This window comes from Gymnodraco acuticeps, unplaced genomic scaffold (assembly GCF_902827175.1).
Source record: "Gymnodraco acuticeps unplaced genomic scaffold, fGymAcu1.1, whole genome shotgun sequence".
Lineage (NCBI taxonomy): Eukaryota > Metazoa > Chordata > Actinopteri > Perciformes > Bathydraconidae > Gymnodraco > Gymnodraco acuticeps.
Window position 1 is genome coordinate 1890883 of NW_022990398.1, and position 23404 is coordinate 1914286.

Below are 23404 nucleotides of genomic sequence, written 5' to 3' on the forward strand. Positions count from 1 at the left end.
TGTGTGTGTGTGTGTGTGTGTGTTTTATCTGATCCGGATGGTTACTAATTCCTTTTATTTATGGCGGTCATTTTTGACCGGGTGTTACAAGTTGACGAAATCATCCAAAATTCAATGAAAGTGGTGATCAGCAATTTTATATGTTCGAATATAATGTGAAGGATATCATAAAGCCTTAATGCAATCGAATGTAAAACAAAAAAGTTATGATTGATGAAAGTAGTAAATCGGTCAGATTTGACCCGAAGACAACAGGAGGGTTAAACCACATGTTTTACACCCAAAATGGCACAATTACGCATCACTGAAATAACTAAACATGTCTAACAATTCCCGTCATTACATTCCTTATTAATATCCACTCAGTAAGATCCTTTCTCTTTGCATAAACCAAGCAATAGTTACATTTCCCCAAAAATGATTCCCCACTTCATAAAAATGTAAATATTGTTATTCAGGTCATTTATTTGTTCATGACATGCTGGCAGCAAGCACATCTTAGACATTGATCTGTTGTCTGTGAGTTCTCAGTAACAGTTGAGCCAGCCGTAGTTGAGCAGTACACGTATCACTCTCTTGTAGGGCAGGTTGTATTCACTCTGCCGGGGGCCATCTGAGAAATAAAGATATCCTGTGGAGAGGAAGATGTAGTTTATATGGAAGTGTTGCACTTAAGGCAGTGGTAACTAATAAAAGCTGTAAACAAAAATTTGTAAATTGTGTTATACTAATTACTGTCACTTTATAAAACTGTAATGGTGAATGGGTTATCATATGTCTTCCTATGTTTATCAATATTATAATAACTGTAAGTCCAATAGTAACCCTGGACAATGTGGAGTGATAACAGTCACACTCCTCACACTCAGCAAGAAGGTAAATAAGTCAAACAAATCAGTCAAATTAATACAGATTGTGGTTGAGGTTGAGTGAATATAATTTCTCACCATAATTCTCAAAGGCAGCGTCAACTTTGAAGCCTATGCCAGGGAAATCCAGAATTATTGATCGTGGGTATCCAAAGTCCATTTGGTTTCTTCTCTCATTATAACTGCAAGGGAGAACAGGGGGACTTTAGCAAAACTGTGTAGGTGTGTACCCTCACTTATCTGTGTTTATAGTCATTTATATACTCAGCTACTAAAGACCATTGGGATTTGGTCATGACCAACACTCACCTCCAATACAGGTTTTTCACAAATATGAGTGTTTTTCCAGTAGTTGGCACATAGACAGCTGCATCGACCTTACTGACTGAAGAGGGCAGGCCAAGGTTTGTAAGAGGCTTTGGATACCCTGAAATTATTGTCTTTGCATGAGACCTAATGCACCAGTATTGACGACCTGTAGAGAAACAGTTGTAGGTTATTCATGTCGTTTCATAGACAGCTTAAATGAACAGTATTGAGTTATTTAACATGCAGGCCTAACAATCTTTGAATTACCCTCAAAAAGACACACCACATCCTTGTTTGGGACTTCAAATGCAGCATCGACAGAGTTGATTTGTGACCATTTTGTGCTCACTTTCGTTAAACGGATTCCACTGGTAGTTGTACTCTTCCTCCAATAGTATCTAGCAAGGATTGTAAATTGAAATGTTAATAGAAATGTATTAATGTAACTCCCACATAAAAAGGATCATCATAAAATCTTAAAAAATGTACCCATTTTTAAAGAAGAAGAGGTCTCCCTTGATAGAGGTAGCAGCGTCAAACACCAGCTCTCGGCTGCACTGCTCATCTCTGGGGTTTGGCAGAGGGTCTTCTGGATCCTCTGTTGGTTCCTCTGGCTCTGGTCCAGGGTCCGGACCAGGAGGTGGTTTAGGTTTCGGTGCTGTTGTTGGCACTGGTGTACGACTGCCTGAGGGATGGATTAGGGTTAGGGTTCTCTTAAAGCAATCAACTTTCGAAAAAATAAGAGTGAAAAGCACTTTTAGGAACATGTAGGATTGGGCTCATGTTCAGCCTGCTTGTCAAGCATACAAACCACAATGAATATAAAATGGATTCAGTTTAATTCCCATGCCATTGAACCTCATTTCATGGAAACAGGAATTAGACAAATTACAAACAAAACCACAAGCCATTCATTAATAGGTCCATTGGTTACTGGTTAAAAAGAACATTCTGTCATGTAGCTCAGATAAAACCCAAGTAAAAAAATCCATCTTGGCTTTTGTTTTGCAATACTGATCTTTAAATAGAGGCTGTAAGGGAAACTTCTGTGTAGCAATGCAGTGGGAGTCACCGACTCAGGAAGGAGACACGGTAGAGCAGGAGCTTTGATGTCAAACACTGGAGGTTTATTTGGAGTTACGGCCGGAGAGATTCACATCACAAGTCACAGCAGTCACGGTGAGACTGCACAGGTGGGTTGCCACGTCAATTCTGGAGCGCCTCTCTCTCGTTAGCCCATTTAACTGGTTTCACAGAGAGTAATCAACATATTTTGACAAGATAGTTTAAACAGTTGGGCACACTGAGTCACTTGCGTCCGTCACTTATGGCCTCGAAGATGTCATACCTTGGAGTCCACAAACAACATAGAAGGAAGTGTCCCAGTGCACCCATAACAACAGACCATCTGTGACCTAGTGTTGACCGGTCACAGAATGGGAACAATAACATTATGGCTGAAGCAGCCTATGTCCTTAAAGGAGATAAACAGACGTCAGGGTTGGTCCTGTATGTCATATCTAGGAGTCTAGGTCAATAATTTCCCTAACAGAGGCTATAAAGATCTCATCTTATTTTAATCTGACAATAATGTAGTTTCCTTGCTCACCATATAGGGCTTGAACCCCACGCCTGTCATCATCGGGCAGCCTGTACCTATTAGTGTTGACATATCGATAGGTGGGGTACATAAGTGCCCTTCTGTCCCTGGAGTGATCCAGGCCAAGTGCATGGCCAAACTCATGGGCTGCCACCAGCAGAAGATTAACACCTAAACACAGAAAAATACAATGTCAGACATATCAGATTTTTACGATTTTCCATACAGTAGATTTACTTATTTCATCATGTCTCTTCTATAAGTAAGTATAAATCCAGAAATTCAGTTTGGCAAGGTGATATCCTTAAGCCCCAAACTGTTTTCAGCTTCAGCTTTAATAACATGTATTGTATTTACCTCTTGAGCTAAGAGTCCAGGTTTCATCATCATCAAAGTGTGTGTCCCCTCCCTGACCCCGTCCAGGAGAGTTAGCATGAGCCAAGACTCCACCCGCCCCGTCAAAAGGGTAAAAGTCCCCGTGATCTGAAATAGGACAACGAAGATAATTTAATCAAGTGTTAGTGAGTCTAAATAAAAGGATTCACATACTGATCAGCTTGCGGTTTTAAGAATGTCTTGTTCAATTCAGACTCACATCCACCCTTGAAAAGGATCATGATGTCCGCATTACCGCTGTAGACCTGCTTAAAGTTGAGCGGGATGACATCGCTGTACAGCTGGAAGGCCTGAGCGATGGTTGAATCCACATGACTCTGGGTCAGATCTGGAGTGTATTGAGTGATCCTGTTCAAATCATACCAAATCATCATCTTCATTATTATAGTCAACCACCACAAAAACTATTCATTCACAAAAGTATTGACAATAATAGCATGCAGCTCCTCCGAACTTAACTTCCAGTTACCTGTATGTAATCAGCCTCTTCTCCCACTTGGGTCTCCCACTAAAGTGTCCATATCGGCTGATATCAGACACACCACACCTGGGCTCCTTCATTACAGTCGTAGTCTCATTATTCATGACTCCAGTCACCTAAAGACGGATGGTGGTATGAAATAGTAAACACAAATATATTATCCCATACAGACATTTCTAAATTAAACTATTAGCCAATTTTGAGCACTCATAATTGTTTGGATTACAGGAAGTCATAGCTTTCATTCATTGTAATTACCTCCAGGCCAAAGAAAGCCTGCATGGTCTGTAGATCCTGACTGAAATTGCTCTGAACAGCTCTTCGTAGTGTGGAGTTTGTCATCCCAACGTCAGCGTAGAACCGAGAAATGTAATCCTGATACCAGGAGAAGGAAGAGGATTTTATTGCAAGTCATTCATATTTCATTTCATTTAAATGTCAGAGCCTATTTGAATGTAAATACATGCAACCTGCAACCACTACAATTTCTTTGAATGCAAAGTGATCCCCTGTTATCCTCTGGTTATTTCAGCCAGTTCCTAATTCCGATTGTTAACGCAGGACACTATTACGAAATTACCTCTGCCAGGTTTTCCTCCACTGGTGAAACTGTTGGCGCAATTGTAGGTGCTGCATGACAGAAGGCAAAACAACCCACTAGCACTATCCAAAAAAAGTCAACTACAGACATAGTTTTGAAATGTTTTCTTCTCTCCATCAACTCTCAGTCGGATGTTCGTATTTTTCTGATTTATGCTGAATTAGGGTACAAGGTGTCCCTTTGTGTATTCCACTAGAAAGACAAGCCCCTCTGCCAGAGGAGGGGGAGTACACAGAGGTTCCTCTGATAACATAGTGGGAGGAGATGATATGATCAATTTAACTGAAGCGGTTTAAATATGTTTTTGCTTCTGTTATCAATTATATTACTTTTAATGAAATGCTTTAATTTTCCTCTGACACCGTTTCTTCACACCTTATATGATTTAACTTATGTTTGTATCATTTGTTACATGCGCACAGTGCAGTAAACAAGTGTGTTGAGTAAATTACAGTGAAGGTTCATTTGTTTATTGGCCACAATCAAACACTAACTTACATTTGAGCGTCTCAGTTAGATTACACTGATTTGTCCAGTTATTCATTTTAAATTCTGGCAAAAATTAGCAGGAACATACACATTTAAACTGCCGCTTATTTATCCAAAGAATACATTTAAACGTAAAATGTTCACCTCAACAGACACTGTCCGAGCTATACATTTGGGTGAAACCTTTAGTTGTTTACCGTATTTGTATGTACTTTTTGAAAACCTGTGATGTTAAGGGACCACAGTCCAGTTTGCTGGGTAAACATGAGTATGATGTTCGACTAAAGTCCACTAATGGAGGCTGGAACTACCTCTCACGCATTTTGGGGAAGATAATGCTGCTTAAGATGCCTGGCACAGACAAACAAATGATTTGCACCGACCTCTCTGCTTATGTCTGTTTGACTAAAAAATGCACACTTTCTTACCAACAAAGAGAGAAAATGACTGGAAAAGTAAAGTACAGGTGCTTAACCTAAGTACTGTACTCTTGATAATACAATGTGAGGTACTTGAGTATTTACATTTTATGCTATGGTATACTTAACCTTCAAAACTGAAGTTAATTCTTTTTTTTCAGAGCTGTAATTGTTTTAATGTTATTTTTGTTGCGGAATATATTTTTCAAAACCAATAATTACCACCCAAATGATAGCCTATTGTTATAAAGCATAATAAACAACCAAATAGTATAGCAGTTACAATTAACTTCACCGCCACCAGCTGAAACCCTTTGCATTTAGAAACATTTTATAATACAAAACGATGACCGACCGGATTTTGTTAATAATATAACTTTTTTCCAAAATATGAAAAGTTAAGATTCTGATGCAAATCTTTTAAGTGTCAAGTTTTTCTGACTTGGCTTTTGAAAAGAGCAACGATGAAATTACTTTGTTTTGCCAAAGCATATGAGATTTTTGAAAAATATACATTTGGTTGAGTTCAGTTAATAAGATACACATCCTGTCCATATACTCAGTTTTACAACAAAGTCACGTTCACACTAACAACATGTAGTTATGAGGTTTTTAAGTGTTGTTCAGTATTGAAGGTACATTTTGAAAGCACATCTGAAGACAATAACTCATCAATAAAAGTATACACTTTGCATTTCATATTCACATTTTAAGTTATCAGAACTGTACATCCTTGCACATAATATATATAAATGTCACAGGTAAAGACATGCGCCACAAAATAAACAATTCAGTCAAATACATAATACAAGATACTTATTTCTCGGTTTAATAACTTTAATAAACATTCTCAACTATATAAAGTATGAATTATTAGTAATTTACCAATGTATTAACATCCTAGCCAAGAATTTGCTGAAATTGTATTCATCACTCGTGTCTGTCTGAAGTCGTACTGGTAGGATTTTGCCCCACTGAAGAGGAAGATGTTACCTGTGAACAAAACATTGTAAAAGAAGTGTGTTATTTTCTCATGTTTCAAAATAAATTCAATTAAATGTTAACAAAGTTAATCAGAATAATTTTACCAAGTAGATTTACACTTACGAGGAATTTGACTAGTTGTCGTGGTGCATACATCAAAGTAAAACAACAATTAGATAACAGATAGAGAGCTAGAAAAAATATAAAAAATAATAAAAAATAGTAAAATATAAATATAACAGTATTTATATTGCAATGGCATGGAATAAAAAGGATGGAGGAAGAGTAATAAGAAAAGAAAACAGAGGTGAACACAGGGTTTTCTAGTTGAGAAATGTATTGTTCTGTAACTGGGGTGAATGGTACTTTCAGTAAAAAAGTGTGTCCAGTGCGATGAACCCCACCCACCGTCTAGACACGGTGTAAACAAGAAATTACAAGTTCTATCTCAGCCGTGTTCTATTTGTTGCTCAGGTCCACATTATACAAAGTTCATGACCATAAACCTTGCCCATGTTTCCTTTTTGTTTACCTTCTAACTTAAAGGCAGCGTCAACCCTTTTAGGAATTCCAGGCCAGTCTTTTTGGATCAGTCGGGGGAAGCCGGGGTCCATCCTTCTCTTGAGCTCATCATACCTGAAGTTTGATCAAACAGATGCATTGACTGTTGCTTCATCATCAATCATGTGTGTGCCAGGGTGGGAATTTCACGACGGCCACGACGGCCATGGCCGTCGTTGCCCCGCACTTTGGCCGTGATGCCCTGTGAAAAAAAATGCAATTCACGGCCAAAGTGGCCTTGGTGCCCCTGTCAAAAGTTCCAGTGTAAACAACGCTAGTAAAGTCATATTAGTGCGCGCAGTAGGATAGTCCCGGGCGATGCCTGTGCCCTGTGGATCAGAGCGATTGCTCTGCTGTGATTGTTCCGTCAGAAATGCCTGTAGGGGCCCGACAGACTCCTCCTCAGCCGCGGGAGCAAGACAAGCACAGGTAAGCAAGCGGACCAAGGTGTTTTGATATGATTTAACTGAAGTATGTGGTAGTATTTGAAAGGACTTAACATTTACGTGTACATAGAAAGTACTATTGATAGGTAATTACCATTGTATTAGCCTATTTAAAGTTGACTCGTTACATTTTGTCATGAAAACTAGCGATAGCTAGCTAGTTTGGATAGCGCTAACGTCTTCCCTTCAAGGGGTCTACATCTAGTGTTGCTTCTACAAGCTAGTAGATAGCTGTCACCTTTGAATCTAGTATTTTTCTTGCTAAGCGGTTTTGATATAATACATGACTGACTTATGTGGTTTATGGCTGAACTTAACGTATACGTTAAAGAAACACTATTGCTATTCAGCCATTTGTAAAACGACTGGTGTTGACGTTAGTGCTACACTTTTCAGTCATGTTGATTGACCAGCGTAATTTAACCAAACGGCCTTTGTGCCCTGTCATGTGGCCTTTGTGCCCTTGAAAAAAATGTGAACGGGAAGGCCAAATGGCCTTGCCCCTAAAATGACGAAATTCCAAGCCTGGTGTGTGCTGAATACAATTGAAGCGGATAGGGTTAGAGTTAGGGAAGCTTTAATGTAAACTTCCATCTGATCAATTGGCTGGTATGTTAATAATAGTAATACAAACGGATATACTGCCTTTGATTTGGCAATATATGTACAGTCCTAGGGTGATAGATACATAATGTTGCAATAGGAAGCAAATTGCCATTATAAAAAATGGATTACCTGTAATAAAACTCTCCAATGAAGAAGACCGTTTTCCCATATTCGCTGACATGCACGGCAGCGTCAACCTGCTTGACTCTGGAGGAGAAGCCGTACTCATGGATGGAGCGGGCGTGACTTTTCATCTTAAGCTGTCGAACCACCCAATACTTATGACCTGGAAAAACACAGCCGTGTCACTTCATTTTTAGGACACTATGAAAAACAGCAACATACCACAAAGCGCTGCCAAACTTAATGAGCCTCTTGCATGAACTGCAACACTTAAGTTGCACAAGGGTGTAATTTGAGCGAACTGTGTTTCGCACTGGAAATATAGCCATGTCATGCTGACAAGGCCTAAGTGATTATTTGCAGACTGACCAGACCATTACCATACCAGTGAATATGTACGCCACGCCTTTGGCAGGGATGTCATAAACGGCATCCACGTGAGAACTGATGCTGGGTAAATATGTGCTGCTGTGGCTTTCTCTCAGGCGACTCCAATACGTTTTCTGCGTTGTTCTCATCCACATGTACCTATGTTGAAACAATAAGCAGACTTAATTGATGTTTAAACATGTAAAGCTCTTTTGCAACCAAATAATAGAACATATATTGTATATTTTGTACCTGTCCTTAAAGAAAACAATCTCTTTTCCAATCATAACTGCTGCATCATAAGACAAATTGGGGCCACATTTTTCAGGGGCTGGTTCTGTTGCCACTTTTCCTTTTGGTTTTCCTAAGAAACATTTAAAAATAATCCATTAAATATGGTATTTTGTGCAAATTATCACTCCACAATTTTATTTGCTCCTCACCGTACAGCGCTTGGATCCCAAGCTCATCGTCTTTGGACAGAGAATACTGCGTACTGCTCTGAATTCTGTAGTTGGGGTACATGATAGCAGAGGGGTCTTTTGAGTGAGTCAAACCCAGCGAGTGGCCGAGCTCATGAGCTGCAACTGCAAACAGGCTGTAACCTGAAACCCAGGGACAGACAAGTCCTGTTAGTTCATCTGGCTGGCAAATCCACACAGAAAAATGCATTACGCGGGTTTGAAACATTCAGGAATGTTGCATGTTTGGCTACGTCCCAGTAGTTTTTCATCAGCTGTCAAAGACACATGCAACACCTACTGTTACCCTTAGTGTAAGGTGTTTACAGTTTCAACAAAATCAGCACAACAGCTGTTTGCTTCCAACTGTGGTTTAGAATTGAATGGAAAAGTAGAAATACTCAAATAAAAAAAGTAAATATCCTGCAGTCATAATTGTACTTACAGTTAGTAAAAGTGTTGTTAGGAAAATGAACTCAAAGCACCAAAAGTAATCATCACGATGGAAATGGCCCCTATAGTTGTGTCATATGATATATTGGATACTGTTAGGATCTGTCTGTGTTGGTGTTTTTCTTGTCTTTTTCTATCTTTGGGTTTCCTGTTTTATTTTGTAAAGTGTTCACCCCCGTTTCCTGCCTGTTTGCTTTCTGTCTGTTTCCCTCCCTGATTACCCGATTGTGTTCACCTGGTGCATCTGTGTTTTCTCCTCCCTCCTCACCTGTCTCGTGTTTAGGTGATTAGTCCTGGGTGTATTTAAGTTCTGGGTTTTCTGTCTCTCTTTGTCGGGTTGTCTTGTGTAATGACCAGTTCATCGGTGAGTGTTCCGGTCTGTCTCTGTTTTTGGTATATTTGTAGCCTTGAAATAAAGGAGTTATTTTCGTTATATCTGCATTTGGGTCCTGATTCCTGCACACCGTAACATTACAACCCGACCAAAATATGGGCCCAGCAGATCCTTTTGAGCAGGAGCTATTGGAGTTTTCCTTTGCTTTGGATGACTGCTCGTATCGATGGTTGGGAGCGTCCAGGGTTCAGCAGCGAGAGGCTGTTCTGGCAGAGGCACGCCGGATTACTATGGAGAAGCCAGGCTTGGTTAAATTCTTATCGGGCAGGATTTTGGATTTTCTCACGGTGTGTTATCCCCTGCCTGACAGCCCCAGGCCTCCCAACTCCCGTTTTGATACCACACGCATCGGTGTGGTCCGTCTGGCGTCAGCCCCTGCTTCTCACCCAGTGTTTGCTACAGTCCAGGAGCCATTCGCTGGTACTCGTCTGGCCTTTGGAGGTCCACGGAGCCTCCAAACGGCTCCTAAAGGAAGGAGTCGCAAGGCCAGGTTGGCAGCACGAGCTCAAAGGGCCATGGTTCCAGAACCAGTTCAGCCTCCAGCAGCCATGGTTACAGACCCAGTTCTGGCCCCAGCAGCCATGGTCCTTGCTCCAGAACCGGTCCCGGCAGCCATGGATTTGATTCCAGAGCCGGCCCATACAGCCATGTTTCCGGCTCCAGAACCGGACCTTACAGCCATGTTTCCGGCTTCAGAACCGGACCTTACAGCCAAGATTCTGGCTTCAATTCCGGCTCCAGAGCCGGCCCATTCAGCCATGTTTCCGGCTCCAGAACCGGACCTTACAGCCATGTTTCCGGCTTCAGAACCGGACCTTACAGCCATGATTCTGGCTTCAATTCCGGCTCCAGAGCCGGCCCATTCAGCCATGTTTCCGGCTCCAGAACCGGACCTTACAGCCATGTTTCCGGCTCCAGAGCCGGACCTTACAGCCATGTTTCCGGCTCCAGAACCGGACCTTACAGCCATGATTCTGGCTTAAATTCCGGCCCCCGCAGCCATGGTTCCAGACCCGGCTCTGGCCCCAGCTCTGGCCCCAGCTGCCACAGTCCCATCTCAAGTTTCCTCCCGAGTCCCCTCTCAAGTTTCCTCTCAAGTCCACTCTCCAGTTTCCTCTCAAGTTCTTTCTCGTGTCCATCTCTAGTCTCTTCTCGAGTCACCTCTCGAGTTCCATCTCAAGTCCCTCCTCTAGTCACTTCTCTAGTCCCCTCTCTGGTCCCCCCGAGTCCCTCTCGAGTCCCCTCTCGAGTTCCCTCCTCTAGTCCCCTCTCTAGTTCCCCTCTCGAGTTCCCTTCTCTAGTCCTTTCCCTAGTCCCTCCTCAGGTCACTTCTCTAGTCCCATCTCGAGTTCCCTCTCGAGTCCCCCTCCAGTTCCCTCTCGAGTCCCCTCTCCAGTTCCCTTCTCCAGTTCCCTCCTCTAGTCCCTCCTCTAGTCCCTCTTCGAGTCCCCTCTCTAGTTCCCCTCGTGAGTCCCCTCTCGAGTCACGTCTCAAGTCCCTACCCTATGTCCTGGTCCGTTGGAGGTTCCGCTGGGGGTCCTGCCAACTCCATGTCCTGTTCCGTTGGAGGTCCCGTCGACTACTCCTCTGCCGGGGGTCCTACCAATCGTATGTCTGTCTCGTTGGAGGTCCCGCCGTCTACTCTCCTGCCGGAGGTCCTGCCAGCTCCTTGTCCTGTCTCGTTGGAGGTCCCGCCGACTACTCTCCTGCCGGGGGTCCTGCCAACCCTTTGTCCTGTGCCGTTGGAGGCCCCGCCGACTACTCTCCTGCCGGGGGTCCTGCCAACCCTTCTTCCTGTCCCCTTGGAGGTCCCGCCGTCTACTCTCCTGCCGGGGTCCTGCCAGCTCCTTGTCCTGTCTCGTTGGAGGTCCCGCCGACTACTCTCCTGCCGGGGGTCCGGCCAACCCTTTGTCCTGTGCCGTTGGAGGCCCCGCCGACTACTCTCCTGCCGGGGGTCCTGCCAACCCTTTGTCCTGTCTCGTTGGAGGTCCAGCCGTCTACTCTCCTGCCGGGGGTCCTGCCAATCCTATGTCCTGTGCCGTTGGAGGCCCCGCCGACTACTCTCCTGCCGGGGGTCCTGCCAACCCTATGTCCTGTCCTGTTGGAGGTCCCGCCGACTGCTCTCCTGCTGGGGGTCCTGCCAATCCCGTGTCCTGGTCCTCTTCTGTGGGGGATCCTGCCGAGGCCTGTCCCACCAGCTCCGACACCGGGTCGCCCTCGAGCCCGGCCCCCTGAAAGCCGCGGTCTTCACCCTCGAGCCCGGCCCCCTGAGAGCCCCGGTTCGCCCTCGAGCCCGGCCCCCTGACTCTTCCTGCCGCTGCCTTCGCCCCTCCATGGTCCCCACCTTGGACTCTGTCTTGCCCCCGGGCCGTCTGCCCGAGACCCCTTCCTGGTCCTCTGCCTTTCCCCGGGCCGTCCGCCCGACTTCCCCTTTTTGGACTCTGCCTTGCCCCCGGGCCGTCCGCCCGAGACCCCTTCCTGGTCCTCTGCCGTGCCCCTGGGCGGTCAGTTCAGTCCCGTCCTCCTGACCCCCTCCACCCACCCTGGTGGCTTAGTGATGCGTCCCTCCTCCGGACCCCCTCCATCCACCCTGCTTGAGGTTTTGGACTTTTTTTTGTTTTGGGACGTCTGGGATCCGTCCCTTGAGGGGGCGTACTGTTAGGATCTGTCTGTGTTGGTGTTTTTCTTGTCTTTTTCTATCTTTGGGTTTCCTGTTTTATTTTGTAAAGTGTTCACCCCCGTTTCCTGCCTGTTTGCTTTCTGTCTGTTTCCCTCCCTGATTACCCGATTGTGTTCACCTGGTGCCTCTGTGTTTTCTCCTCCCTCCTCACCTGTCTCGTGTTTAGGTTATTAGTCCTGGGTGTATTTAAGTTCTGGGTTTTCTGTCTCTCTTTGTCGGGTTCTTGTGTAATGACCAGTTCATCGGTGAGTGTTCCGTTCTGTCTCTGTTTTTGGTATTCAATTCAATTCAAAACCTTTATTTATCCAGGTAAAATCCCATTGAGATCAATGATCTCTTTTTCAAGGGAGACCTGCAGCAGTAGGTTCCACAAGAAGACATAAACAACAGAACAACAAAAGGACATCTTACAGCAAAATGTACAGGGATTACAATTTACATATTTAACCACAAGTACAGGTACCAACAGCATCTGATTTTGTAGCATCCAACCGAGCTTTAAAAACATGTAGTGGTACTAGCTTGGTAATGTTCCATTCTTTTTGCAGACTGTTCCATGTTAGTGGAGCTGCACATCTAAAAGCTTTCTATTTGTAGCCTTAAATAAAGGAGTTATTTTCGTTATATCTGCATTTGGGTCCTGAGTCCTGCACACCGTAACAGATACTTTTATGTATTGATTCATTTATAATTGTAGTAATAGACGATGCATAGAGAGATACCTTTGATACTGAATTAGTGGTCTAACAATACACCCAACCTTATGTTTAAGCTATTGTATGCAATATTTATAAATGTTAGTTTACATAGAATAACAAGGAAATACTATAATCAAGTACTTGTAACCTGTCTTGTGAACTTAAATACAGTACTTGAGTATACTTCTGTATGTTCTTATTTTCTTTTTAAAGAATGTTGATTATCCTCAATGAGAAGCGAAACCTGTTTTGGGTTACATATTGACAAACCTTGCCGTCCAAGTTTCGTCCTCATCAAAGTGCACGTCTCCTCCTATCCCCTCTCCTGGCTGAAAGGCATGAGCCAGCACACCCCGGGGTCCATCAAAGGGAAATAAATCTCCATGAGCTGCAACAGAAAAGACACTTTGTCACGACTTCAATCTCATGTGCTTTTTTCCTCTCTTTCTTTTGCGGTATTTTAATTTACAATAATTTAAACTCAGTTTTAATCAACATAAGTAGTCTTCAGAAGTGGTTTTACTTTTGCGTGCGAAGCTGAAGACTAGCAGCTTTGCCATGGTTGACTTTGATGAACTTCAGCGGTGCTGCATCCCTCCATAACTTTAGCGCTGAGCGAAAGGACTTTTCCACATCCTCTCTCTTCATGTCCGGAGTGTATTTGGATATCTTTCAGCTCCACAGACAGACGCACAAACATGAAACTAAATCCGCAGCTGCTTATAGTCACTTGGCAAAATGAAATCTGAAAACAAATCAACAATAAAATGCGTATTGTATAATATTCCAGTAAAAAAACAATGTGATGGTGTGATTCTTCCATTTAGGCTTTCTAGGGTAAAAGCTTCATCACATTCAGGGTGTGAGGATTCAGACCACCCGTCTCTCTCAAACCAAATTGTGTTTGCATTTCTATGATCTTCTCCTCCATGGCATACGTGGACCTGATCCTCCTCCTTGAAACTCTGCCTCTGGGGTTCAGGCTGTAAAACCGCCTGAGGTAGCCCTGTTGTTGAAAAAAGTTCAGATCTGGAGGCTTAGGTCTCAGATGAGATATATTAAATATATCTGTAAATGACGTTTGCGCTGCAGTTTTCTCTCTGGTATGGTACAGTGTTCGATTTAAAAATGTCTTTTTGATGTGAGTTTAAAGGTTGCCCTTTTCTTTAGAGGCACAAAACCAGGAAGTGCTTTAATATGCATTGACAGTTAGCTAATTAGTTTGAGTGACTTGTGTCATGAAAGTAGGTTGCCTTTTTTTAAACAACATTTACAGTTCCCTAACAAGCATTTATAATGTGAAAACCATTTGATCCAGATAAAAAATCATTAGATGTATCTTTGTAAGAAAGTTGAAGCAACCACTTTTTAATGGAAGCAGGCAAATCAAATGGACACTAAAAACATTTAAATACAGCATTGTATCAAAACAGTGCTTCAGTTTGAATAGTTCAACCTAAGCAATTCTGCACAACAATGTTCACATGTCATCATTTCATTTAATAAGGAAATACTAAATAATAAAATGGGGCAGAAATGGTGATATGTGTTGAGTATAATCTCAGTCGTCTGCCACAAACCTCAGCCAGCTCCACATCCTGAGGCCTCGGCCACTGATCCCGATCGATCGGTAGACTCCACAAGATTTCCGCAAAAATCAGAGAGCCCAAAACAGGTATCCACATCCAGAACCAGTCCATGTTTTAAATGCACGTTTCTACAAGGCTTCACTTTTTTATATGGGTGTATTCTTGGGGTTGTTGGGCAATCACATGGCACAAAAGCGCACAATCCTGCTAGTTATACAGCTGGGTCTACCTGCCCTAGTTTTCTGGAGGTTTTGTGGTTAAAACCTCCCAATGAAATGTCTCCATAATGTGTCTTTCTGTCTGTAATGGGGAAATACGTGTGAGCACAGTGTGTTTTGTCGTATATAAACCAGAAGCTGAACATGTTATTTGTGAATTCTGTAGCTTATTTTCAGTCAAGTCAAAACCTGCAGGCGTTAGTGAGGCATACCTAATTTACACTTATAATATCAGTCTCCACCACAGTGATGTGCAGATCTGATAAAAAGGATTTAAAGAAAAAACCATACATTCTGATGCTGGAGGCATTTTACCGTGGGATACATACAAACCACACACAGGTTATATCAGGTTTTTATTTCTTTTATTTTGGCAAAATACGACCAAAAACAGTGGGTTTTTTTTATTCTCTATTTTTCATTTACTCAAGGTCTTTTCAGGTAAGGTTTTTCAGGTAATTTCCTTGCAGCGCGTTCATGGTTTCAAAGTATTTCAACATCCAAGCCAGGAATTTGCTTTCTCAATTCCGACAACTTGTTTCTGGGCGTAGTCGTATTTGTAGACTTGTGGTCCGTCAAAGAAGTAGATAAAACCTGAGATGAGGAAACAAATGTTTAGGATGCTTACTTAGTAATTCACATATTTGTCCTATATCATTTTACGTTTTCTGGAATGTTGTTGCTGTTTGTTGTCGATAATAATGATGATGAGTATCTTTCTGAAGTTAAATATCCACTTTTGCTCACAGTTGAAATGATAGTAGATTAAATGAAGGCCGTAAGTGGTAAAGTGGTTAAATGATACAGTTTAAATCACAGAGGGGAACCACATGCTCTGTAAAAGCTTAACTACACTCAGCTGATGTTGCATGTTAATTAGCATCCCTGCGCTGCCAAAAACATTACAACATGCAAAAGTCCACTCAGGCTACAGACAGAAATACACTAACTCTAGACAAGTTTACTCTTTCCAATCAGAACATCACCCAGTTTGCCATATAGTAACATTTCCATCATATGATACAATGAGTAATATGTATAATGGCTCACCCTCTTTGTAGACAGCTGCGTTTATTGTTGTGTTGACTCCATGAAAGTCCTCGCTGATGTACTTTGGGTAACCAAAATCCATAACCCTTCGGTTTTCATTGTAACTGAAAAAGACACGATATAAACAACGTTCGTCAGAAGTCATGACTCATGCTCATCTAGTCCTCTTTCAAAGCTGAGAAAAAACATTGTTCATGACTCCAAAAGAGCCGTTAGTTCTCTGTGTGAGGCAAACTAAATCTTAAAGTCAGATCTGAGTCTGTGTCACTTGTTAGACGCTTTTATCCAAGGCGACTTGCATACTCGATACTGTGGGCAATCCCCATAAGAGCAATTTGGGGTGAAGTGTCTTGCCCACCAACCCAGTGAGCCACAGCCTCCCTACATGCATGTCGTTATGTTATTTTAGCCAATGTATGATATAAGATGATTTCCTCTCCTTATGATGGGACATGAATAATATATCCTACAGTGCAAAACATGAGCATTCCCATACCTGCAGTGCAGAGATTTGACTGTTTGCTAAGTAAAATGCTCTTAATTGCATGCAAATTAAAGTAGTGGTAGAAATGATCCTTCAAGTGAACAAAACACTATCATTGGTTCCAACTTGAGTCACAAGCACTGGTGAACTCATGATGACCATGTGTTTGTAAAAAAGTGAGCAACCATGTCCTCTTGGTTGACCTTTAAAATAAAACAGGAAGCACACATCAGAACATGAGATAAGGATAGTTTACCCAAACTCTTTGGTTGCCTTACCTCCAATAAATATCATGCATAAAGAAAAGGGTGCGTCCAGTTTTCACTATGTGGACTGCTGCGTCAACGTCCTGGATCCAGGCTGGAAACCCAAAGTGGCTTAGTGCCCGAGGCTTTCCCCTCACAAGAGAGCCTTTCACTGTCCAGAACATGGACTCTGTTCCAAACAAAGAAAGACGAAGATGTTTTATTTGGATGAATGAAAGGTGAAATTGTTTAGCTCTATGCACTGAATTATTCAAGTTGGTTACCATGAATAAGGTAAGCAGCAGATCTGCGAGGCACCCAGAAGGCTGCATCGATGCTGGTTTCAATCTTTGGCATAAAGTTGGTGATGAGACCTTCTTTGATGTCATCTTGTTCATTGTGTTTAATCCAGAGGTATCTTGTGGGAAAACATTTTTTAAAACATCACAAAAAAGAAGACGCAATTCAGTATCTAGTTGGTTGTAAATAAACACTATGAGATTCAGAGACGGACATTTATGCTTTTAATGAAGAGGAAATATACTGTAGATACTTGTAAATACAAGATGAGAGAGAACAATCAACATACAGTACCTATCTCTAAAAAAAAGGTGGCATCCCCAACAGTGGACACCGCGTCAAATGTCGTGTCTGAAGCACATTTGTTCTGCATGAGCTGAGGGAGCAGCGACTCCGACAGCCAGGGGTTATTCTGAGAACTCCAACCCAACCTCGAAAAGTCATTTGGGTTCCCTCTGACTGGACCTAACACAAACCTACTGTAAAGTGCGTTGATATTTACTACATCCTCTATGGATAAAAGGTTGGCTGAACGGGAGGATCTGTAGGTCGGGTACATCAATGAATCAGGATTTCTGGAGTGCTTCAGGCCCAAAGCATGTCCAAATTCATGAGCTGCTACCACCAACAGATTCATACCTGCAACAACACAACAAAAAAGGCTATTCACTTATTTCAATCTTTAAGTATCATAGTGGAGTACCAGTGTGATTGAGCTCAGTACCTGTCTCTCCTGCTGTCCAATACTCAGCATCATCAAAGTGTGTGTCCCCTCCGCAACGCCAGGCCCTGGCTGAAAGCATGAGCCAGTGAGCCTCTGGGTCCGTCAAATGGATACAAATCACCATGTTCTTCATGAGATGTTCAAGGCCAGACATGAAATAGAAACCCACAGAGAACACATTGAGAATAGAAAATTACAGGCCTCTGTTTACATCGTCTAAATGAGTCTCGAGTTCAGCAGACATGTGTCGGATGACGCAGTCTTGGCTAGAAGTTAAACTACAGAAGCACAGTTTTGTTCAAATCCATGAGATTGTCTTTACACACTGAAACTGAAAATGCCAATGTCATTCTGTGACTCAAGTTGTTAAATGCACTTTAATCGATACCTGTCCTGTGTGAAGCAGAAAGCAAACCCACCATAGGTCACAAACTCCACCATGATGTCAGCGTTGCGGGTGTGCGACCTGACAAACGTCAGACTGCTGGCTCTGGCCCAAACGCTGAAAAGCTGACTCAACCCAGAGTCCACAGTGTTGGCGAAGCAAATCTCTGGTGTACCTGCCAATTCTGCAACAGCAACAAGTCATCTCATTTTTTTAGGAACATAACGATCAAGGATGAGTGTCTCCATAAATCAATCTAACAAATCAGATGTTATCACAACCTTACAACAACTTTTAATACTTTTTTGAGTCACAAAACTCCGGGGCGGTGGTGGCAAAGTCCATAGGGACTTGGCTTGGCAACTGGAAGGTCACCAGTTCAAGTCCCGGAAAGACCAAGTGCTACCGAGGTGTCCCTGAGCAAGGCACCGTTCCCTACACTGCTCCCCGGGTGCCGTACATAATGGCAGCACACTGTTCCTAATACTAGGATGGGTCAAATGCAGAGAAACCGTTTAATTACATAGTACCTGTACTACGTAATGACAATAAGTTGAATCTTCATCTTCTTCATCTTCAAAAGTTTCACAAAATCTTTACGTGCTATATATCCTGTTTTAGTTTATTTTTCAAAATGCATCTATTGTATTTATATTCCAACAGGCGTGTCTCAAAAAATTAACAGGCACTTTCCAGACAGTGTCATATAATTGCAAGCATGTCTGGTGACCTTGGCATTGTAACAAGCCCATAATAACTCTCAGTAGAAGAAATCCCAAACCATAACATCTTTAAACCATAAACATTTGTGACAGCTGTGATTCCCTATTTCTGCCAAAGGTTTGTATTGCCTGTTGCCTCTAAACGTTTCTCACGTATTGGCAGGATGTGCACTCCAGACTGTTTATTTGGCCAGTTCAGTCTGGTCAAACATGCCGTCATATCTTCATTAACGAGATATATTTCAGACTGGAATTCAACGCAAGTAAACGGGTTGATAGCATCTGATTGTTAACAATCAGTCAAATCTGCACAGATACTGTAGGTGAGGATGTTCTTGTTCCATCGTGTTCCCTGGAGGTGGCTGTACTCCTCCACATCTGGAACCCCACATCGAGGGCTGCCTCATATCTCCAGGGTGTCTGAGTCCAGCACGCCTGTTGCATTTAGCCCAAAGAATATCTGCATGTCTTTTCACCTGGAGGTGAAGAAGGGCCGGCTCCGCTTTGTGCGCCCCATAGGCTCTTCTGCAGATTGTAGTAGTGCTCGAGGTATTCCTACAGTATCAGAACATTTGAAATACAAATCTGCACATCTAAATGAATGCCAAGCTATATGTTTGTATTCCCTTGGTTGATTATTTACTTGCAGCATGCAACAGAGGAATTAACCTTATTGTCATACTTTGCATCCCATCCAATTTACATTAGGTTCATTTATAACTTTTACGTTTAAATCTGCACCCTTCGGTGATCAGATTTACAGCAACATAGTTATTTCATCTGTCTCATAACATGTATATCCTCTGCCATAATAAACTGAATAACTTTGTTTGCAAAGCAATATTGGAAATTGAATCACATGCCGATGTTTTTCCGTACGATTCCCTCTACAGAGATAATTAGGGGGAAAAGGAAAATACTGAAACCATGTGCTTAAAACCTGCAATTTAAACATCGCAAAGAACATCAGAAAAGAAAGGCAGTTATTTACCTTCTGCCCCCCATCCACACAAAAATGAAATAAATACAACCACTATCTCAGCACCCCACACACAGACGAGTACAAATTGTTGCAATGTTCTTCCTTCATAGAACTGCCTTTGTAAAAGAGATTAAGTCACATGCAGTCCATTCTCAAACGTCTGTCATGCAACTCATGCAATGATGCACTTACTGTGGCCAGCTTCAAGTCAACCTGTGTTCTGCAGAAGGAGAGCTCTCTTGCCTCGGCATAAATGTGGGTGCCGTAAAACAAGAACCGCCGGGCATAAGTAGGACAAGACAAAACAAGAAAGCAACATGACATGCAGTTCACAGACTTAAACCTACTTGAATTGTATGTGGTCCAGTTTAAAACACATGGAGATGGAAGATCTGGTTTAATGAGAAGCCTTTTAAATGGTCATTGTGACTCATACCACTTTGCAAATCCAAGGGAAGCCTCATACAGTACCATGGAATTAGGGAGGGGTTTTCAGGCAGCCAAGGACAGCAAAATGAGAAAAGAAAGAAATGGACGTGAACAATTTTGGTCATGTGACATGTTTGCGCCAATATGATCTGAACAGATAAGGTATTCAGTATGTGGTTTCAAATTAAACCCAATTAAAGATTGAAATTATTCTTAGAATCATAAAAGTGATGATAATAATGGAACATTTACAACAGGAGTTTTCGGGTGCAATGTGCTGACTCACACATAAACCCAAACAAGCGGTGAAACTAAACATGAGGCAAGAAAATCCCTCTTTCTGCAATATGTGCTGTAACTTGAGTATGTTCGACACAATCATGTTGATATTTCCACCATAAAAAAACAAGCGGCTCGGATATTAAGTAAATGATTTCCCTCAGCAGAGCTACCGTAAGGAATCTTAACTAAACTCCCTCCAGACTGACTCAACACAATCAGCTGGGTGGCACAGCTCAGTCCCACGCAATCTGCAAGGGCTACCGAAATAACGCCATCAAAGCCCATTATTGTCCCGTTTTAGCAGCAAATGCATGTAAGTCCCTTTCAATGAGAGAGTTCGCTGACAGGGGAGCTGAAATTGCAGGGGTGGATTTAAGGCCTTTCGAAAAAGAAAATGGCCGCACAGACTGGCAAGGGTGGAGCTGCGGTACATTCAGGCTACAATTACAGTTGATTGGTCATTGGGGAACTTTATGGAACCAACAGCATTCCTCGGCAGAACACGTGTTTCCAGAGTGCTTTTTTCATAGAAAGACTTGAAGAATTTCTGCCGCTTTGGTTTTATGGTCAGAGTACATACGAGGTAATGAAGTCGTTTAAGGCAGGATTGATTGCTGAGACATAATGGAACTGCAAGGTTACAAGCTGCGAGACCATGGGGTAATTAAACCCGTAGGAACATTTCTGTTTTGCCTGAAAACATACATTTTACACTGACTTGTACATATCCCATATTCTATTACATGTATATATAGATTTTTTATATACTTTTTATTTTGTATTTTGTAATTTTATATGTTGCATAACTAGGGCCAAGAAAGGGTGGGTGGAGGGGGTCTGGAGGACGGGTCTCGGGCGGACGGCCCGGGGGCAAGGCAGAGACCAAGGAGGGGGTCTCGGGCGGAAGGCCCGGGGGCAAGGCAGAGTCCAAGGTGGGGAACTCGGACGGACGGCCCGGGGGCAAGGCAGAGTCCAAGGTGGGGAACTCGGGCGGACGGCTCGGGGGCAAGGCAGAGACCATGGAGGGGCGAAGGCCACAGCGGGCGAACTCAGGGGGCCGAGCATGAGGGCGAAGGCAGCGGCAGGAGAAGAGTCAGGGGGTCGGGCACGAGGGCGAAGACCACGGCACTCAGGGGGCCGGGCTCGAGGGCGAAGACCAGACAGCTCCGGAGGCCGGGCAGAACCCGGTTTCGGCCGAACAGGAACCGGAGTCAGTGGGACAGGCTTCGGCAGGATCCCCACGGAAGAGGACCAGGAGTTGGCAGGACCCCCGGCGAGACAGGTGATGGGGAACCTCCAACGGAACAGGACAAGGGGTTGGCAGGACCCCCGGCAGGAGAGTTGTCGGCGGAACCCCCAGAGGAACAGGACATAGGATTGGCAGGACCCCCGTCAGGAGAGCAGTCGGCGGGACCTCCAACGGGACAGGACATAGGGTTGGCAGGACCCCCGGCAGGAGAGTAGTCCGGCGGGACCTCCGACGGCACAGGACATAGGGTTGGCAGGACCCCCAGAAGCAGAGAGTAGTCGGCGGGACCTCCGACGGCACAGGACATAGGGTTGGCAGGACCCCCGGCAGAAGAGTAGTCGGCGGGGCCCCCAACGGGACAGGACATGGAGTTGGCAGGACCCCCAGCGGAACCTCCAACAGCACTTGAGTAGGGGCTTGAGTGGGGACTTGAGAGAGGGCTTGAGAAGGAACTGGAGAGGATACTGGAGAGGTGACTTGAGAGGTGACTTGAGAGGGGACTCGAGAGGGGACTCGAGAGGGAACTCGAGAGGAGACTCGAGAGGAGACTCGAGAGGGCTTGAGAGGGAACTTGAGAGGTAACTCGAGAGGGGACTTGAGAGACAACTCGAGAGGTGACTGGAGAGGGGATTCGAGAGGGAACTCGAGAGGAGACTCGAGAGAGGGCTTGAGAGGGAACTCGAGAGGTAACTCGAGAGGGGACTTGAGAGGGGACCTGAGAGGGAACTTGAGAGGGAACTCGAGAGGGAACTCGAGAGGAGACCTGAGGGAAACTTGAGAGGGGACTCGGGTAGGAACTTGAGAGGTGACTTGAGAGGGGACTCGAGAAGAGACTCGAGAGGGGACCCGAGAGGGAACTCGAGAGGAGACTTGAGAGGGGACCTGAGAGGGAACTCAAGAGGAGAACTGAGGGGAAACTTGAGAGGGGACTCGAGAAGAGGGGAACTTGAGAGGGAACTCGAGAGGGAACTCGAGAGGTGAATTGAGAGGTGACTTGAGAGGGGACTCGAGAGGGGACTCGAGAGGGAACTCGAGAGGGGATTAGAGAGGAAACTTGAGAGGGGACTTGAGAGAAAACTCGAGAAGAGACTCGAGAGGGGACCTGAGAGGGAACGTGAGAGGGAACTCGAGAAGAGACTTTAGAGGGGACTTGAGAGGGGACTCGAGAAGGAACTCGAGAGGAGACTCGAGAAGGAACTCGAGAGGGGACTCGAGAGGAGACTTGAGAGGGGACTCGAGAGGGAACTTGAGAGGGAACTCGAGAGGGGATTAGAGAGGAAACTTGAGAGGGAACTTGAGAGAGGACTCGAGAAGAGACTCGAGATGGGACCTGAGAGGGAACTCGAGAGGAGACTTGAGAGGGGACTCGAGAAGAGACTTGAGAGGGGACTCGAGAGGGGACTCGAGAGGGGACTTGAGAGGGGACTCGAGAGGGGACTTGAGAGGGGACTTGTGTCGGTCGGTACCCCAACAGGAGACGAGGTGCTGGAGTCGGCCGGTACGCCGACAGGCCTCGGGGAGCTGGCGTTGGCCGGTACGCCGACAGGACTCGGGAGCTGGCGTCGGCCGGTAAGCCAGTACTGGAGCCGAAACTGGAGTAGGGACCAAGGCTACTGGGGCCGGCACTGAAGCCGGAACTATGGCTGCTGGGGCCGGAACTGGGGCCGGAACCATGGCTGCTGGACCCGGTACTGGGGCCCGAACCATGGTTGCTGGGGCCGGGACTGGGACTCGAACCATGGCTGCTGGGGCCAGAACTGGGTCTGGGACCATGGCTGCTGGGGCCAGAACTTGGGCCGGAACCAT

At 44.3% G+C, this 23404-nt stretch overlaps 2 protein-coding genes and 1 pseudogene across 2 annotated transcripts; all 3 read right to left on the reverse strand.

Moving 5' to 3' along the window:
* Nucleotides 1-445: 445 nt before the first annotated feature.
* Nucleotides 446-4473, reverse strand: LOC117551704 (collagenase 3-like). Its single transcript, XM_034224676.1, has 11 exons — nt 4236-4473; nt 3914-4030; nt 3644-3771; nt 3374-3522; nt 3136-3261; nt 2788-2949; nt 1668-1863; nt 1446-1576; nt 1179-1344; nt 948-1051; nt 446-631 (listed from the first exon to the last, which is right to left on the reverse strand). Exons 1-11 carry the CDS (start codon nt 4371-4373, stop codon nt 528-530), a joined length of 1521 nt encoding a protein of 506 aa, XP_034080567.1. The 5' UTR covers nt 4374-4473; the 3' UTR covers nt 446-527.
* Nucleotides 4474-6056: 1583 nt separating this feature from the next.
* On the reverse strand, nt 6057-14639 carry LOC117551712 (matrix metalloproteinase-20-like). Its single transcript, XM_034224685.1, is given in 13 exon segments — nt 6057-6157; nt 6681-6784; nt 7891-8047; nt 8270-8412; nt 8506-8617; nt 8697-8858; nt 9935-9942; nt 13210-13327; nt 13463-13488; nt 13490-13615; nt 13739-13786; nt 13788-13945; nt 14520-14639. Coding segments are annotated over 13 exon segments (1383 nt in total).
* A 600-nt stretch (nt 14640-15239) lies between these two features.
* LOC117551705 lies at nt 15240-19931 on the reverse strand (annotated as a pseudogene).
* Between the last annotated feature and the right edge of the window lie 3473 nt (nt 19932-23404).